Raw genomic sequence first — 17,925 nt, 5'->3', positions numbered from 1 at the left:
AATTATTACTATTATTACGTCGCTCTCATTATGCACTTCCTAAAGTTGCGCGATTCAGAGAAGGACTCTGACGAAAATGTTGATGCGATTCGAATTAATCGCGAAAAATACGCACGCATTTCTTTCGCGACTTCGATCTATAAATCGAACAGCAATTTTCCACACTAACCGGTCAGCTGCTTTCTTTTGCTAGTATGCTTGTCATAATAAAAAAGAATACATATTGCCTTTTTTTCGCAACCAGTATGCACATCAAAAACACCCAACTGGCTAAGGATATTTTATGCTTCGATATTCTTTCCTTACATATATCTTATATAAAAGTGCTATATTTACACAAAATAAAAAGAAAATTAAACGTATAATAACACTAATTTACACGCTTTTCGAAGAGGTTGCAACAGTTAAACGGTTAACATTCTCACTAGCTTAACACTAGGTTTACGGAACCCGTCAAAATGACGGATCACTAATTTTATAATTTTATAACATAAGTTATTTATTCAATATACGTGTTACTCGCGGCAGATAACACTCGTTAAAAATCAGCATAAATGTCTTATTGCATCTTATTCTGTATTGTATATTATTTTGTGTGTTATTGTATATCATTATGTATTATGTCTTATTTTATGAACTAGTATAAAACAGCTGCTGTTGGTGCTCCGTAAATCTAGTGTTGAAACATGTGATTTGTTCCGCGAAAATTCCTATCCCCTTGAATCTACCCAACGCGTATGTATCTATTATACCGCGAAATAACCTACTACCGCGCAAAACCTGAAAAGAATGCCGCATCGGGAACCAGTCTGACGACTGTCTTCTCCTTTTTGTTTCAGATGATCGATGCGTCCTACCACACGAACCCATCGCTGCAGAGCACCGCCCTGATCATCACCTGCGCGGTGGTGTTGCTGCTTATGGCGGCGATCGTCTCCGTCGTCTTCTGGAAGTGAGTACACACCTCTGATTCCGAATTCCAGCGAGAATAACAGTAGACTCGTCGTTCTACCTCGCGCGGGACAGGCGAACAAACAGAACATGGTCGCGCGTAGCACCGTTCAGGGTCGTCGAGGCGGCGCGCGGCGCCACCCCAACGGCAATAAAGACCAGGTTTCATTCCGACTGGGCGTCGTAAGGTGTTCGAGGGCTCAGGGTCGTTCGGGTTGTAACCATATTTCAGGCGTTCGAGTGGCCGGTCCACGTGGAAGGTCTCACGGACAAAGAGGGCGCGGGAGGGGAGGGGCGAAAACGAACGATCGAGCAGGGGTGAATATGTCCGCGGCCTCTCGCCGTTCCAGCGGTCACTAAATTAGTCGAAAATTGGCGATTCCGCGTCGGCCCGCGGGCTACCGACACCGTTTGCTTAGCAAGATTACAGTCCTTTCTCCTTCGGCAATCTCCTCGACGTTGGAACCTGTATGAACTATTCAACGGGTATAGCGGCGAGGTCGGAAGAATCGTCGCAGACAGGAAGCCGGTGTCATTGTCATTCCGGGCAGCGCTAAATTAGCCGTGAATAGGCCAATGCGGAAGTTAGTGCCCGTCTGGCATCGGCCGCCCTCTAGACACGGGTCTCGCTCGCTGGCTATAATCTATTGTGCCACCGTGGAATCCTCCCAAGTGTGCCTCGAGACAATATATATATATATCCGTAAGCCGGGACACGCAGGCCCTATAAATTCTCGCGAGGTCCTAATGAACTTTATTTCTCTCGGCGCCCGAAGCCGCGGGAAGCGGTTTTTCCAGCGCAGACGTTGTTGCAGAAGCTGAACACCTTGCAGTTGCACTAGCTTGGCCATTAATCCTTCGCGAATGTTAGCCGATAACTCTATTTTTGAAGTTAGTATAACCGAATTGTTCTCGTTCTAACATTTTTCCGTCAGTTTGCGATAGGAGTCTCTATCTTTTGTTCCTTTCTTCTCTTTGTTTGTACTTGTGCGATTGCTATGTAAAATCTCTTTATTTGTTGTTACATACTTCTTCTGTAACGAAAGGTTTCTTCTAACCGTATACATGAATAAATTATTGCTATTACTATTATTAATTACTATATTAAGCTATAACATCCTGTCAAACTCGTGATGCAGATTTTCAGCAGAATCTTCTACATGTAGACGTCGTTGTTCATCTGTTTGAGATCGAAATAAGATTTAATTTGCTTGTTATCGATTCTTGATCGTTAGAATTATCGCAGACACGTTTCAATTAGAAGTGAAAGTAATCGTAGGCCATGAGATGGGTTTCGCAATGAAAGATGACCCAACTTCGGTTTTAATAACTGATATACTCACGCAAGGAGAATTACAGAATTGAGACAAACGAGAAGAACGATAATTGCGCACGGACCAAATGAACATCTTACATTATCGTGTGGATACAAATACGTAGAATATTTATTAATAAATGCTGCGATTAGTGTGGTTCTGACAGGCGAACTGATTAATAATTTCCTTGCTCCAAAAGGATCGCAAAATTAGATTACATGGTCGACCGTCACTTCGTCGTAAACGATTACACTCGCTGTAACAAAAGCTGTTGAAAAATCTTCAGGAAATCTTCAGCCAAGACTTTAAGAAATTATTAGGACGCTCACCTGAGCCAGTGAACGGTCTAAGGAACGCATCTCGAGGAAACAAGGAGGCGTCGAGACGTCGTTACGCGCCGACTAGCAAGAACAGCGCCGCGCTGATAATCTCCGACACGGTAGCTGGTCTCTCTCCCGCTTTTGCGGCCGCGTAAGCGAGCTAGATCCCCGCGAGATCGAGCCCCGTACAAGGAAGAAATATGCGTCCAGCGAGGTACGCGGCCTCGAAGATTTACAGGGTCCCGCTTTCGACCCATTCGGACATTGTCTCCGTCTGGTTTACGCGCTGCGACGCCGTAAAAACTGAGATACAATGGCGGAAAGGAGGGTTTCTAGAGCCGACTCGCTGCCGCGCGCGCGGCATCTCCTCCCGCGTCAAACGGGAAACGGACTTCCCTATTCGACGAATAATTCACGCGGGCCGCCTTTTGCGAAATGCGCGAGAAATCTCGACGTTGCCTGCGTAAGGTAACCTGCGGTTTTTCCTCCTTATAGCGTCGCGTCATTGCGGCCCCGATAACGGCGCGAGATATAAATCCCGCACGCTCTGAAACAGTTGCAGTCCCGTAAACGCGTCCCATTTTTCGGCGACGAAATTGCTCGGCCGTGCGCCCGTGACTTTCCGGATGGAGAACTGACTCAGCAAATCGGTAAATCATATTCTAACTAGATACTGCATCGAGTCTATAAATTGCGGTACCTTCCAGCCAATGGAGAACGGAAGAACCAGCGTTTCCCGAGTCAAAGGACGTTACAGAAGAGATACTATACGGTTGTTCGATTATTCGCCGGGCAATATTTGTTTCCGGGACGGGGTCTGGCTCAGACAACTGCGAGTAATCCGGCGGGCACGTTGGCAAAAGGCTGCGACGCGATGCCGATGATGCCACGATCGATGAACCCTCTCCGTAACGGAAGGATCGGCAGCGGGCCAAGACGATTTTGGATCGCACAGAGGGCCGCATTCAAAATCAACGAGCCAGCGCGCGCGGTATCTTTAGCTCTGCGAAGCTCTCGAGGCCTCGCGGGTCGCGACAATGTCCGGCCTGTCCGCCCGTGGCCCTCCTTTCGCCTGGTTATCGTAATGGCCGGTCATTATCGCTCGTCCTCGGTAACATCTCAAGCGTGGCTCTTGTACCGACGCCTCGCGACTCTCTTTTGCTCTATCCTCTCCTCTCCTCTCATCTCCTCGCGCTTCTCTCCACCGCGAGAGAAACATCGCCCGCGGAACATTCCTGCACGTGAAACGGCAACCTGCCCGCGCCTCCCATCGACCAGCTCTCGGTCGCACGATCGACGAATAATTTGTTTGGACGGGAACCGTGGTCCGAGGCTGTTTGTACAACAGCGTCTCTCTGTAGCTCGCCGGTTTTTTCAGTTTATCGTAATAGCCCGGCCATTATCGTGGCCCACGGGCGTGCGAGCGTCTCTCTCTCTTTCTCTCTCTTTCTCTCTCTTTCTCTTTCTCTCTCTTCTCTTTCTCTCTCTCTTTCTCTCACTCTCACTCTCTCGAGTGCTCGCGACGACGCCGAGTTCCCGGACTTTGTGGGTGGCATCTCATTCCTTCGGCTGTTCCACGGCTCGTTCGCCGAGGCGGTAAACGCCGCGTCCTGTCGTCCTGCTCCCCGGAACCGTCGTGAACCTCTCTTGACGCGAGAGAACAACCGTGTCTTTCGCTGTAACGGGCGTCTGCGGCCGCATCAACGCTAATGGGTTTCTCGTATCCGCGCGGTTAATAATGTGCTCGAGAGCAATCATCTTTGCCGGCGACAAATAAGTCCGCTCGAGATCTTTATAACGCCTCGGACGCCGCCCCTCGTCTCTGCAGAATCCGTGCTCCGCTGCAGATCGTTTCTTTCTTTTTTTCGGAAAAGGAAGGAGCGCGAGCAGTCTAGATTATTCTGCCGTTGGTTGCCCGATCGAAAATCTTCCAGTGCGGTGTAAGGTAATAGTCACCTGCTATGAAACACCGCGCAATCCTGACAGTTTCTTCAAACAATACAATGACAAGTAGATAGAGAAGATGAAAGTGGATGTAAAAATTCTACCCGTTTTTGGACGTTGTCACGCGACATTTGTTAATTGTGACAACTTCGATATTGAGATGTCTTTTTGCCAGGTTTATGTGTATGTGTGTCTTTGGCAGTCAGAATTCATTTCTGTTCGTAAAGTCTTAACGTGCCATTATTGGATACTGTACTAAATTGTATTGAAAATTAATGTGTCTTGTTAAATCAAGTCCTCTCTACGCTTATTTAACGCTCGGAACAAGAATGATTTTCAATGGTCGCTGGAGACGAATGCAGGCTCGTTTCGACTCATAATGAAGTTTGTGTTGGAAACTGCTCCAAGACTGCTCTTTATAAATTTACTCACACAAATATTGCTATGTAACAGTCAACTTCATACTATAAAAATTTTTTACGAGAAGTTGCGGTCCTCAGAGTCAGCGACATTTATTATCTGACATAACCCTGACCTAACTCTGATCTAACTCTGATCTAACTAACTCTGATCTATCTCTGATCTAACTCTGATCTTACTCTGATCTAGCTCTGATCTATCTCTGATCTAACTCTGATCTATCTCTGATCTATCTCTGATCTAACTCTGATCTAACTCTGCTCTGCACTTTGGACAAGGTTTTAAGAGAGAACGACTCAAAACATCCTGGTATTCTTATCTCGACAAAATCGTCGGATAGTAAATTTTGATACTATAAAAACTTTATCGCGAAAAGTTGCCAACAAAATTTATAGGCATAGCCGATCAACGGTCAATCAAAAATAAAGAATTATTTTTATGAAATCGTATAACTTTTTTATGCAGATCGATGCATCTTTGTATTTTCTTTGACAAATTATTACGGCATTTTGTTCGAAAATTGATCAGCTTTAGGAGTTATGATTTTTGTTCCGGATGCTCATATAAGCGCCGCACTGTGCGCTGGTTCGCGTCCCGAGCAAACGCGGAGAACCAACACGGCCGCGCGTAGTTTGTATGCTAATCACAGCCGTGTTCTCCCATCTCCGCGTCCTCTCGTCCTCGTTCCGTCCGCGCGATACACGCTCCTCTTCACCCTCCTCGCCGTGGTCCCCGGATCTCCCTCTTTCGCTGTGCATCAGCCGCGTGTTCCCTCATTGCCGGTTCTCTTTCTCCTCGGCACGATGCGATTTCCTGCCCGACGCCGCGCCGTCGTCGTCACAGTTCCAGCCAATTCGCGATAATTCGATGCCGTTGCTTGAAACGGCCACGCGAACGGGACGCGATTCTTCCGTTCCCTTCCTCTTCTTTGCCGCCGGCCTCGATCATTGCAATCGAGAGCTGCGACAAATTGTAAGTGGACGTAATGCTCTGCCGCCCTCAGCTCCTTTGGCGCTTCCAGCACCTCCATAGACAGTTGTTCGTTCCGTCTCGTGCCATCAAACCCTATTTGGTTTTAGTGTAGAGGGCGTTTTAACGAGTTGACGAGCTTGCAATTAGGCCTGTCCGAGATATTGAGACACGTCGTTAGCTTCTATCAAATGAGTTTGTATTCGTTCATACATACGGTTACTCGCAAAATTCAGCGTACACCTTTTAGAACGCAATAACTTTTTTAAAACTGGAAATTGAAACTTTTTAGATGATAGCGGGACTAGTCTACTAGACGATGACCAAAATGCTTTCTCTTTCTTTTTTTAACTTTGCTATTATTTGAAATGACAAAAAAGTATAGGAACTCTTTTATCTGAGCCTATAACGGAAATTTAAAAAATGTCTCTCGTCGATCTCTGTGGCTTAAATGATCTTTGTTTTGTTTGTCAAGGTTTGAACTTATTGAATGAACTCGTTGAATTCTGCACGATCTCAGTTAGAATATTATCAAGTCAAAGACACGTATAAATGTTTAAAAAATCGAGGTGACTAGTATTTCTTGTAAAACACAAATGTATGCGTTATGAGCACGAAACGTAATATAGCAATCAACGTTTACTTCTAAAAATCCGCAATATAATTAAAAGCCGCAAGAAACTGCACTTAAAAATTATACGACCATTATTAATTATAACCACAGTCTAAGCTGTCATGTAAAAGAAGTCCTACATTAAACATTTTTAAACATTTTTAACATTTTTCCTGAGTGAGCTAAAAATAAACAGTTGATATATAAATCGTAATGCACTTGGATAGTTTGTAATGACTAATTCAAACAATTTAGTCTTAATCATAATTTCATATTTTTGCCTTCATAACGTCGTATCTAATTACAGAGTTATATGAGGTCGTTAATATCGTGGATTTCAAACTTCAGAGAAATAATTATTTACATACATACGAAAAACAATTCTATTCGCATGTAAAAGTTGGCAAATTGAATTTTTGCCACAAATTATTGTTTTCCAGACCATCGTGACAGTGGAATGTCTTACGTTTCACTGGGATCGGTGTATTTCAAACGGTGACTACCGAGTTCTTTGAGTCCATTTCATTCGAAAAATCCAGACTAAATTGAACCGTTCATCTAGTTTGATCAAAATCACCCCGGGGATAAGGCAGAAAGCCAACGGAGGGGGCCGCAGGAGAAAAATCGGTAATACGGTTTTAAGGACGGCGTTTGAAGCACATCGACGCGTCTCTCTTGAAAGGGACGTTCTAAAACACGAAAGAAACGAACGGGAGGCCCGGTTGTAGACGAAAGGAGCCGCCGGCAGGGTAGCAGAGCAAAGATCCCGCAGCCCTTATTTAACCGTCGACGCCGACGCTACAGGCGATGCCAGTTCGTCTAATGTAACCTATATTTTTCGCCGTTTCGCCTCGCTATCGTTCCCTCATTCACGATAGCTATTCGGACGCGTTTCGAAGCCGCGTCTAGACGCGATGCCAGCCCTCTCGCGTTGCTTCCATTTCCGCGGCGCGACGGCCCTCTCTGAATACCGTCGATAGAGTAGGAGAGGAAACCGCGGACAACGTGTCTGGGAACGAGCGGTTGAAAACACCGGCGGGCTCGATATCGGCGAACATTAAAGCTGATCCGATACTTTGCGCGGCCCAAATTGAATCTGCCGCCGATGGAGTGTCGGCTTGTCCCCGCGCGCGCCTCTTTCGTCGTCGCTTCTTCTCTGTGTCAGGAGCGCGTCTCGCTCTCGAGGGCCGATCGATCAGCCACTCGAATCTCGACCGCGTTCAACGGAATCCGGGGAAAGCTCCCGGGAAACCAGAAATTCATTTCCTCGTTCTTTTACGTAGGTTTAATTCGCCGCGGATCGTGCCGGCCGATCCGAGCGATCTCTCGGCGGTATCAATCTTCCTTTTCACGGAGTCCTCTCTCCAAGAGACGCCCGCAGCCGCCGTTCCTCCGCGTAATTTTTGCGCCAATACGTTCGATGTGGCAAATTCCGATCCGTGAAATGCGGGAACACGGAAGTCTCGACTTTCCAGTTCTTGCGCTAAGGCTTCGTTCGCGCGGCGAATCGACGCTTTCGTCTTGGCGCGATTATTATTTGATATCGCAGTAAGTTCTCCCTAATTCGCGCTCAGATTGTGCACAAATATAGGCAATTTTTTATAGTTACCGATTGTCAACGACTATAAAAACGAGCCGCAAGGCTCGTATAATCGTATCTCCCCTTCTCAAATTGTCCATTTTTGTGCGCAATCTGAGCGCGAATTAGGGAGAAATCACTGTATTAGGCCGCGGATTGCTCTTTCACGTAGACTTCTATCACGGATAAAAATATTGAGACTGTTGTACGAATAATCGGGACTCTGTTTTAACGACGGGCTGTTCTTTAGTTTAATAATTAAAATATAGGGATAAAAGGAAATGAATGAGCACGCGGACGGTGCGGTAAGTTTCGCTTTTTCTTCACAAGAGAGGAGTGTAATAACACTGTATATTGTTCCCTATTATTAAATATATCATTTGTGTTACAATAAAACCGTTAAAACCACGCAGTGGCAATTAGGCCAAGAAACTTCAGAAATTACATAAAATTAAGGTGTTCTAACGTCTAAAGTCGACGGTTAATAGTCGAACAGTGTGCAACAGATGTAACACTGATCACAGTTGAGTGTCTATCTATTATGTATCTTATTCTACATTATCAACGGAGACAATTCCTTTGTGTGTTTTAAGTTACTAGTATTGTTAAGTTACTTATACGGTTTAGGGCTCAGACCTAGAAGCTCCATTTTCCTCTAATGGTCGTGAAAGCGGATGCATTCGTTTGGCGGCGCGAAGAGGCGGTTACAGTCGTGCAGCTAAGCAAAAATCGAGTTTCCGTTCCGGAACAGTTAGGAGCCGGCGACAGTTGTATCATCATAGCTATTCGTTAATCCGAAGATTCGAATTTGCCGGGCAATAACGATAAATGCCAGATACCGGCGAGGAATGGCCGCCGCCCGGACCGGAAGAAACATAACGAAACCAGGGCAAAAAGGGAGGACGACTCTCGGGAAATGCTCCGTTCGACGATATTTTCCAGTTGCGCGGTGGATAGCATTACTTACGTTCCACTTGCCGCGGCACAGATTCCAGACGATGTAAACGGGAAACAAGGAATTGCCAGCAGGGGAGGAAGCGAACGGGCCGGATCGCTAGTAGCCGCCATCGTCGGTCCGTTTCCTCTTCCTTTTTCCCTTCTCTGTATTTCCCTGCACCTTTCTGGCCCGCACTTTGTCTCCGTAAGCCACATTCGGGTCACCGGCGCAACGGGGATGCTTTAACGATCTGCATTGCATGAGCACTTCCCTCCTCGTCCCTTTCTCTGTCTCCGCCCCCGTCTCTCTGCACCTGTCTCCGTCGCTCTTGCCGCGACGGAACGCTGTTCTATCTAGCTGCCGCTGCTGCTCGTCTTCTTGCGTCGCCTCTCGCGAACCGACCGTTCTCTTCCACCCCCGCGACCCACAGAGTCGTCACAGTTTCGAATTCCACACGATGGTTGACAAACAAACCTCCGGTTGTTTTGTACGGCAAACAAGCGGTTACCGAATCCCTTTCCATCCACTGTTCCCTGCGTTGCCGGCAGCGTTCGTTCCGCGGAAATCCGATTACCGGGCGTCGAGCAGTCATTGACCATTCCGCGGAAACTTCTTTCGGCGCGTAACGAGATGCATTGAAACTGCTGTTTATTCGGTCGTGCAACTTGCCGTGCCCACTAATCTTGTCACCCCGGAACATCTCACGGATTCGTCGAACGACGTTTGAAGCGTCGCTTACTGTTCGCAAGTAACATCTACAAAATTCTAGAACCGGTGTAACATTTACGTCGAATGTTCTATTGCAATGTTTTATTTAGGGTTCAATAATATTCCAAGTTGAAGGGACGAAGTCATCGAGAGGGTCGAAGTAATCGTGACGTAAGTCACGTCATCCTCATAATTTGAGGTTGAATTAATTTACAGTAACTTCACAATTTGTTTCGCTCGTCGTTTTAATCATTTGCACTCCGATGTCGCCCATACAACGACACTATTTTATTACCTTTTAAGATAATCATGTAAAATACATAGATGAAAAGACGAGATCTTTTATTTAATAATTTTTATAAAATTTCGCAACAATATAATGATTTCTATCTTAATTCGTCGTTGAACAGCAGAATCACAATTTTGGCGAAATTTGCTCCGCGTTGCTGGTACGCACTTATATATCGGAAAAATCTTGCGAGCACGAAGGGTGAAAATTTTCGAAAAGGTCACTCGCTATGGTTCTAATCCATTGAAACATTGTGAACTAATGTGGCACTTGTTTCCGGCAGCAGACGCGGATGCATCGTATAAAAGCTCAAAAGCCTCATTAAAAGTCCGTAGAGTAATAAATTAAATCACGTTCAACTGGACCAACACAGGCAAAAAACGAAGAGGAAGAAATAGGAACGCGGGTCAAAAAGGAAATATAATCCGACAACGACCGGCCGTTGAAAAGGGCGTTAACCCGCAGAGAAGCAGAGTAAGACTAAGGAGAGAGGCTACACTCGGAATTAAGAGAAGCCAAAGGACCCGTTAATTAATTTCTCGCGCCGCGGGATCAAAGCAGTCGGCGCGGCTCAGCTCGCGGAATGTGGGTTTTCTTGCAGCGGGACCATCTGTTCGCAACAGCTCGTGGTACAGTTTTCCGGAGACGAACCGAAGGACGCGGAGGTCACCAGGACGTGGTCTGCGGTGTCGGGAGCTGCGGTAAAAAAATCTATTTGCCTCGGGGAATCCCCGGGGCTGTGGGACGAGAGCGCAGCGGGGGCGGCTCGAGCGGCGCGGGCACACACAGAGCGTACAATAGCTAGCAATTATGTAGAGTGGCGGACGTCTGGGTTGAGTCGGTGCACTCGGTCGGCCCGTGCACTCGTCTTCGTCGTCGACGCGGTCGGTCCTGGTCGTCGACGATGGCGTCGTTGCAGTCATTGCTTGTTAACACTGCGCCCGGGGTGTCTCTCTGCCTCTCCTTCTCGTCCCGTCTCCCTCTCCTTTTCCTCACGTTCCGCGCGCGCGAGAGATTCCCGGCGTAGCCCGGAGACATTGGTACGAAGCGCACGTGCAAGAAAATCGCGGGATGCACTTACGGATATTACCGAGGAACGCTGCAAGAAACGTCCGCGGACGGAGCATCGCCGAGGATGGCGTTGAAGTTCCGGAGTAGGGAATTAAATCTGTCGCGAGTGCTTGCGCCGGGTCGCGACATTTTTCTCCTGCTAATTAGCTGCCGGACAGGGTGGGGATAATTTTCTGCCGATCGCAAAAACCGGCTGGCCACTCGAGCCGGGGGCGTTGAACAGCCGGCTGCGAGAGCGCGAAATTAAAATCCGAAATAGAGTCGGCCAAGAAGAGTCTCGAGAGAGGGAATAGGAGCGGTTTACTCGCGCCAGACTGACTCTGCGAGGATCCTCTTCTGGAGAGACGTCGCTCTCGAACCAACCAGAGAAAGAGAGAGAGAGAGAGAGAGAGAGAGAGAGAGACCCGGCCCTACGTTAAACCGAAGGACGAATGGTAATTAAGGGAAGACAAAAAAGTCCTCTCGTCGTCCTCGGAGCCGGCGACCTTTTTTCTCATATTTACCCGGGAATTAGTTCCCGCTCGGTTTCGATCACACTTCAAACACACCGCGCTCCTCTCGCGGCAGCTCTCGGCCACCACTCGGCCACCTCTGCCGCTCGCCTTCCATTCGGTTTTCGTTCGCTGTTCCACGGGGATTCGAAGGCTTTTTTACTTACGCAGGGTTTGTTTGGAGCGACAAGAGCTCGTGTACCCCCACCGCGCGTAATCAAGGGCCCATTGTGTCCCGTTCTCCGGGGGCCATTAGACACCGCGGACAGTCGCACCGGAAGCGCATACGTGCAGTTGCACCTCGCGTGTCCATCGCCGGATAATTTCGGACCGGGGGTTCCCTCTAGCCGCGCCGAAGGGTGGGACGAACGCGCACCGGCCGCGCCATCGCGCCGCCGCGCCGTGATGGTACGGAGCAGTGAATCATGCTCGTTGTTTCTGTATACGTAGCAGAGCAGATACCGAGAGGGGAAACGGTAGTCTATGGGTAATTTAACCCGTGGCAGCCCTGAATGGGTTATAATTGGTGATGACAGGCCGTCAGGAGAGAGGCAGCATTCAACGGGAGAGAGTGTCGCTATCGAGGATGGCTGCTGCGCCCGGGCAAGACTTCCCAGACGTCGGAGACACCCGCCAGATTTCTCTCCGTGTACGTGGGGGTGACGCCGATTCAGACGGCTGACGCTGAAAGTTCCGATCCTTGAATGGCTTGTCAGTCTTTAGGCGCTAGGTGCCGCGAATATAATCGCTTCCGACACCTCCGAGACCGTTCCTTTCGGCCTTTCTTCCGCCAAGTTTAAATCGCTCGTTGCCGTTCCTTGACCCCGACTTCGTCGCCCAGGTCACAGTCCCTCGCCATACCTTTCGTCCAAGTGGATTCTTCTGTTTCGGTGAAAATGACATAACCAGCCTGAACTTGGTAGCATAATCAATTTTCGTACAGCTCTCGCTTAGGAACAGTTCTCGAAATTGCGAGTACGTTCGCTTTCCTATTAACAGTCGGATGACGTGATGGGGTAGCAAAATTTCGAGGATGAGTCTGTTTGGATCAATACGAGAGACTTACTATTGAGAGCTGAAAAGATAAAACTCTATCCACAAACTGAACAGTCTCCATCTAATCCGTTTTTATCGATCTACTTTTTGGATCTTGGGTCATTATTGTCCAAGTTACATGATAGACAGAACACGTGATCAGGTGGAGTCTGCGAGCGATTCCTCGCGTCATTTACTAAACGAATAATAAACGTCATTTTAAAACCCGGGATTTTAAGAAGTGTGTGGAATTACGTGGAGCGACTTTATCTTCTCAGCTCCCGATAGTAGCAGCTCCCAGGTGCAAACGGGCCCACCAGCGCTGACGGACCGTTAACTTGCAGCTTCGTCGTGAAACGGGACGTCCGTTGCAACCCACAGTGTACAATTCTCCTCTTCTGTCATCATCGATCCCCAAAGCGCCCTTCCCAGCAGCAAACGAAGTAACTCGGGTCGCCTAAGTTAGAATCCGCGGGACACTGATTCGTCGTGAAAGCGGGCCACAGTCCCTGGAAGAGGACCGTTCAACGCGAATTCGCAAGTTCGCGGGACGCCGGGGATGGCATCCGGGGAATCAGGAGACGGTCTCTCCGACAGTTTCCCGTGAATCAAGGGGACAGGGCCAGCCAAAGCCAGCGGGCCAGAGCCAACCAGCCAGGCAGCCGGCTTGCTGGAAGCGGTGCGGTTCGATTCAATTACAACAGCGCCAGCCTAATTCGCGCAAAGCTGGTTTTGCGGGCCACCTATGACGGTGTACCACGGCACCGGATCCTGTTCCCGGAATGACGCACCTTATACCAGCTGCTCGAGCCTCGGCGCACCGTGCATTCCCGGCTCTGTCTCTCGCCCTCTGTAACCGTAGCCTAGCTCCGCCACTCGGATGCTCCTCCATGGTGGTTCCGCGCGTAGACATAATTCCGTTCCCGTTGTGATATATCTGCGAACGCGAGCTGCGGAAGCGGTCAGTGCTTCTCAACCGGGTTTCATCTTCGATCGAGGCGACCGTCGCGGCCTTCGATAGAATCCCGTAGCGAGTCGATCGAACCAACGTCGAATTGCTCGGCGTGCGATCCCCTCGATCGGTCGCCGTAGCCTCTCCTCCTCGAGGCGCTAAGTTCTTAAAAGGGTTTAGCATCGCGGATAGAGAGGAGGCCGCTGAAAACCCCTGGGGCGGAGAGCAGCAACCTCCGCCGTCATTCTAATCCCATTCCATCGCAGCCTCGCAGCAGGGAATATTACCCTAACTGCCTATAATTACGTCATAATCATTGTCTCCGCGCATGCATCCCCGTTGAATGCTGCAGAAGCAACCCCAGCGAGGCGGCTGCGAGCCCCAGCGCGCAGACCCTCTAGCCTTTCGATTCTGCATCCGCCTCCGCCTCTGCCGCTGGTTACCGAGGGGCAGCGTGCAGCGTGCACGCGAGAGCCTGCTCGCTCGTGAACGCTCTGACGCTCGTCTCCGCTTGGTTATCCAGCGTCCTTTCTCGTCGGAGACGAAACATAGCTCCGACACCAGCATCAGCGCCAGAGCTCCGCCTCGTCGCCGGGTCTCGTTTAGCCCGCGCACCTGCGATCCTCGCGCGGCCCCGTTAGTCTCATGGTCTCATTCAGGCTGTGCTCGTGTCTCGTTACGTTTTCATTCGCGTTGTACACCGGCGGATTCGCGCGTCGCGGACGGTCGTTCACCCGTCGGCTCTTTGTGCCGGGCTTTCACGGCTGGTAATTGGGAAAGAAAATCGTCGAGACAACTCGCGGAAAAAAACGTTGAGAGCCGGCGAATGCAAGAAGAAGAGGGATAGAGAGGAACAGAGAGAGAGAGAGAGAGAGAGAGAGAGAGCCAGCCTGCTAGTCAGCTACCTAGCCAGCCGACCAGCCGGCTTTCTAGCTTCTTCTTCCGGCGAGAAAGTCGCGCCGCGACTCTCGGATACGAGGATCTAAGCATCAAAATAAGAAGCCGGGGGAAACGAGGCTCGCCGTTACGAGCCGGCTTCGCGGAAATCACGGAGGGATACGACGTGTCACCGCAACCATAACGGATACCACTGTTACGCTTATCCTTCCGGAATGGATTCGCGTTCCCTCGCCCGGTAATCCGAAAGTGAAGTACCCTCTCGCAGCTCCCGGTGCATTATCGTCCGACGAAATCCCGGCGGGCGGCCGGCCGGCCGGGACCCCCGTGCAGCGGGTAAAACGATTCCGTTTGCGTGATCCCGTGTCTCGGTTACCTACGCGAATTAATTAACACCGTGTACCTAGCCCGGGACGGCTAGCCGGCAGCGCAGCGACAAATGCCAGCCGTGCGAAGATATGTACAACCGCGCGGATACGTGCGCCTCGATCAGCTGATCCATATTCATACGCGGCGTTCACCGGTGGCCGGGCAGAATCGATGCCGGTGTACGGACACGTTTAACCTTGCGTTGGGATTGGAAATTTCGCTGCTAGGCTATCTACATGTAGAATCGATCTATCGGTGTATTTTTGTTGCACGGGGGGTTGGTCACGATAGCGGGAACTGCAAGCGCGCTGGGCACTGTTTATGAAATTATACACGAGCATGCTCACGATTCCATGATACGTGGGCCACGGTGATTGTTAGCTGCCGAGCTGTTCCGAAACGATCGAACAATTTGTTTACCGGTAACCTGTTAGCGAGCTTTTCAATGACCGAGCTCTGTCTAAGGGTTCTTCTAACCAATTAGCCGAGTGTACCCGTCATGAAAAAAATGGCAACATTTCGAGACATGACGAGTGTAGTCGCCAAATGCAGCTAACTAAGAAGGAACTTTAATATTCTGTATTAAATGATGATAAAATCAAACATATACAATTGCAATAACTTACAAACTTGATTATTGTACTCCAAATAATTCGATAAATCATGGATAAGGTTATTGTAACTGTTGAACAATTTTTTAAGAAATTCTTCAAGAATTAGTAGAGATTTCAAGCTTCGACGGAGTTGGGAACAGAAAGCGGATGACTTCTCACCGCGAGGAACTCGCAAGGGTTGAATTACCGTCTACTCTTGAGTTTCCTGCCGGAGAAACGTCAACATTAAGCGACTACGAAGCGAACGGAATGCCTTGGCACAGTTCGAAGCAGCTCGTGCACAACGCGTCTGGCGATCGAGTAAGCGTTGCACCTGCGGCCCGATGCAATCCGCTCGCATGCATGTTCGGCGCGGTGCACGGCGGGCGGAGCGCAGCGGTGCAGTCGACTAATGCACAGAGCGAGGATCCTCGCGCGTTAATGTGGGCCGATGCGCGCGTAGCCCTCGATTAGTCGACGCACGCAACGGCTCCGGGCAGCTTGCTCGCACACGGCAGACGGCGGTGGCACACGGTCTAATGCGGCGACGTTACGCCAGTTATGTTATGTCGAGTATGCGAACCGCACTCGGGGGAACGACGCGCGACGCCGCCAAGAGAGAGAGCCGGGTCGGATCTTCCCGGACCGCAGAGTCCGACCTGCGGACAAGGAGCGGCGCTCGCCGGCTGCATATCGGCCGCTCCGCTGCCGCGCAATTGCATTTCGCGAATTATTGGCGTATCGCCGGCAATTTCGCCTCTGTTCTCTGCGGCCCGCGCTGGATTCATGGCTGCCGGCGGACGTCTGTCGGCGCATCGCGACGCGGCCGTCTTCCGGCAGCCTCGAATTCCTTCGGTTATCGACTGCCGCCGTGGTCTCGACACCCGACCGCCGGAGAGTATTGGTACGGCGCGGCGCGACCCGCTAACCGGTTCCATGGGAATTCCGTCGGGATCAGCTGCGCGCCGATTTCGCTCGGACTTATCCGCTTCGATATCATTTTCACGCCGCCGATCCGCATCCTGTCGCCGTTCAGGATGCACCGGCTGCAACCCTTTTTTCCTCCAACGTTGATTGGAGGACACTGCGAGAGTTTGATAGCGAAGGGTCGGCTTCGGCTGCCTTGATTGACGCCCGCTAGTTAATTCGCTATCGTATCCATGAACTCAGACACGGTAACACGTACACTCCTCTCATTCAGTCGATTAACACTGAACCTACCGCGCGGGTCAAAACGACCGGTTCCATATTTTTGATTTTGAGATTGTTGCAATAATTTTTTTCATAAGAAACAATCGAATGAAACGTTCGGTGAAGCTCACATTAGTCATTATTAATTAGTGACTCAGACTGGTTAATTGATAAAAATCGCTTAATGATTGATGTCTCGCGAAGTCTTCATAGTTCTAACCCTTTGCACTGGGATGACGACGATATCGTAAAATACATAAATAAAAGCCAAAATCTTTTATTTATTAACCCTCTCTCTTTACACTCGAGGTTATTTCAACTCGAAAATGGTGATATTTGTATCAATCTACAGTATTTCCATATCGTATGATCGTTTTTATTGGATGCATTGGAGATTGAACCTGTTGGCTTAGAGAAGACTTTCGTTTTCTTTTCCTTTTTTTTTTTGAAGTTACCGAATACAAGCTTGAATGATATGAAAATTCTTTTAAAATATATTATAACAATTTTTAATGTCGCCTCAGGCGACAATATTTAATATCCATAAAATTTCACAGTAGTATAATGATTTTTATTTTAATTCGGCTAATGTTATAACGAACACGTTGCCAAGCTCTTTATGGAACGCTAAACGAGCTAAACTCTTTACACACGTTCTACATTTAAAGATCAACGCGCATAAAATGTCGTCTTTTGTCCTTGTATGCATATATAAAGTTGATACCGAGCGGGTCAATAGATAATTACAAGCATAACGAACCACTAAATTCGCAACGAATTCAAAATTGAAAACACATATCCATAGAAACAGACGATGCGCAAAAAATCCGAACGTCTCGCGCAATGTCGAGCCGGTCGATTCACTTTCCCGCGAAATCGGCGATTGTGGCCCCGTCGAAAAATCGTAACACCTGGAGTATCTTTAATAAACTGTCAGATTGATTCGATCGAGGCTGGGCGCGAGGGGCAGTCGGTTAACAGCAATTACCGTAGCCAGAAGCCTTCGTAAATTCCCATTAGTCGCGCGCGTATTTGCCGCGACCGCAGCAACGCGACAAATGGAAATTTGACGGGAGTAGTTCTTTGGCGAGTTACCGGTTGAATTAATGTCCGAGGCTGGCTCCGAATAGAATTCGATTACACCGATAATTACAGCTCATTGGCGGTGATTGCGGAATGGGTATAGTAGTCGGTGTCGGTCGCGCTGTTCGCCCATCGAACCGACCATTAAAACCGTTGCCACCCTCGTCTTTTGTGCGGAGCCCGGCCACTCGCGCGCG

The 17,925-nt window shown here is 49.0% G+C and overlaps 1 protein-coding gene across 2 annotated transcripts in view; it reads left to right on the top strand.

Annotated features, from left to right (window-relative positions):
• pxb (putative Hedgehog signaling attenuator pxb) overlaps positions 1–17,925 on the top strand; it is a 508,778-nt gene that overhangs the window by 448,841 nt on the left and 42,012 nt on the right. For both annotated transcript variants that reach the window (XM_033468232.2, XM_033468231.2), the window contains exon 3: positions 840–952. In XM_033468232.2, the coding sequence (XP_033324123.1) occupies positions 840–952 (113 nt within the window). The remainder of the gene's footprint in view (positions 1–839; positions 953–17,925) is intronic.

The sequence above is a fragment of the Megalopta genalis genome, chromosome 2, assembly GCF_051020955.1.
Source record: "Megalopta genalis isolate 19385.01 chromosome 2, iyMegGena1_principal, whole genome shotgun sequence".
Lineage (NCBI taxonomy): Eukaryota > Metazoa > Arthropoda > Insecta > Hymenoptera > Halictidae > Megalopta > Megalopta genalis.
The sequence above is the reverse complement of the archived record's forward strand: the minus strand, read 5'-3'. Positions and strand labels throughout refer to the sequence as shown.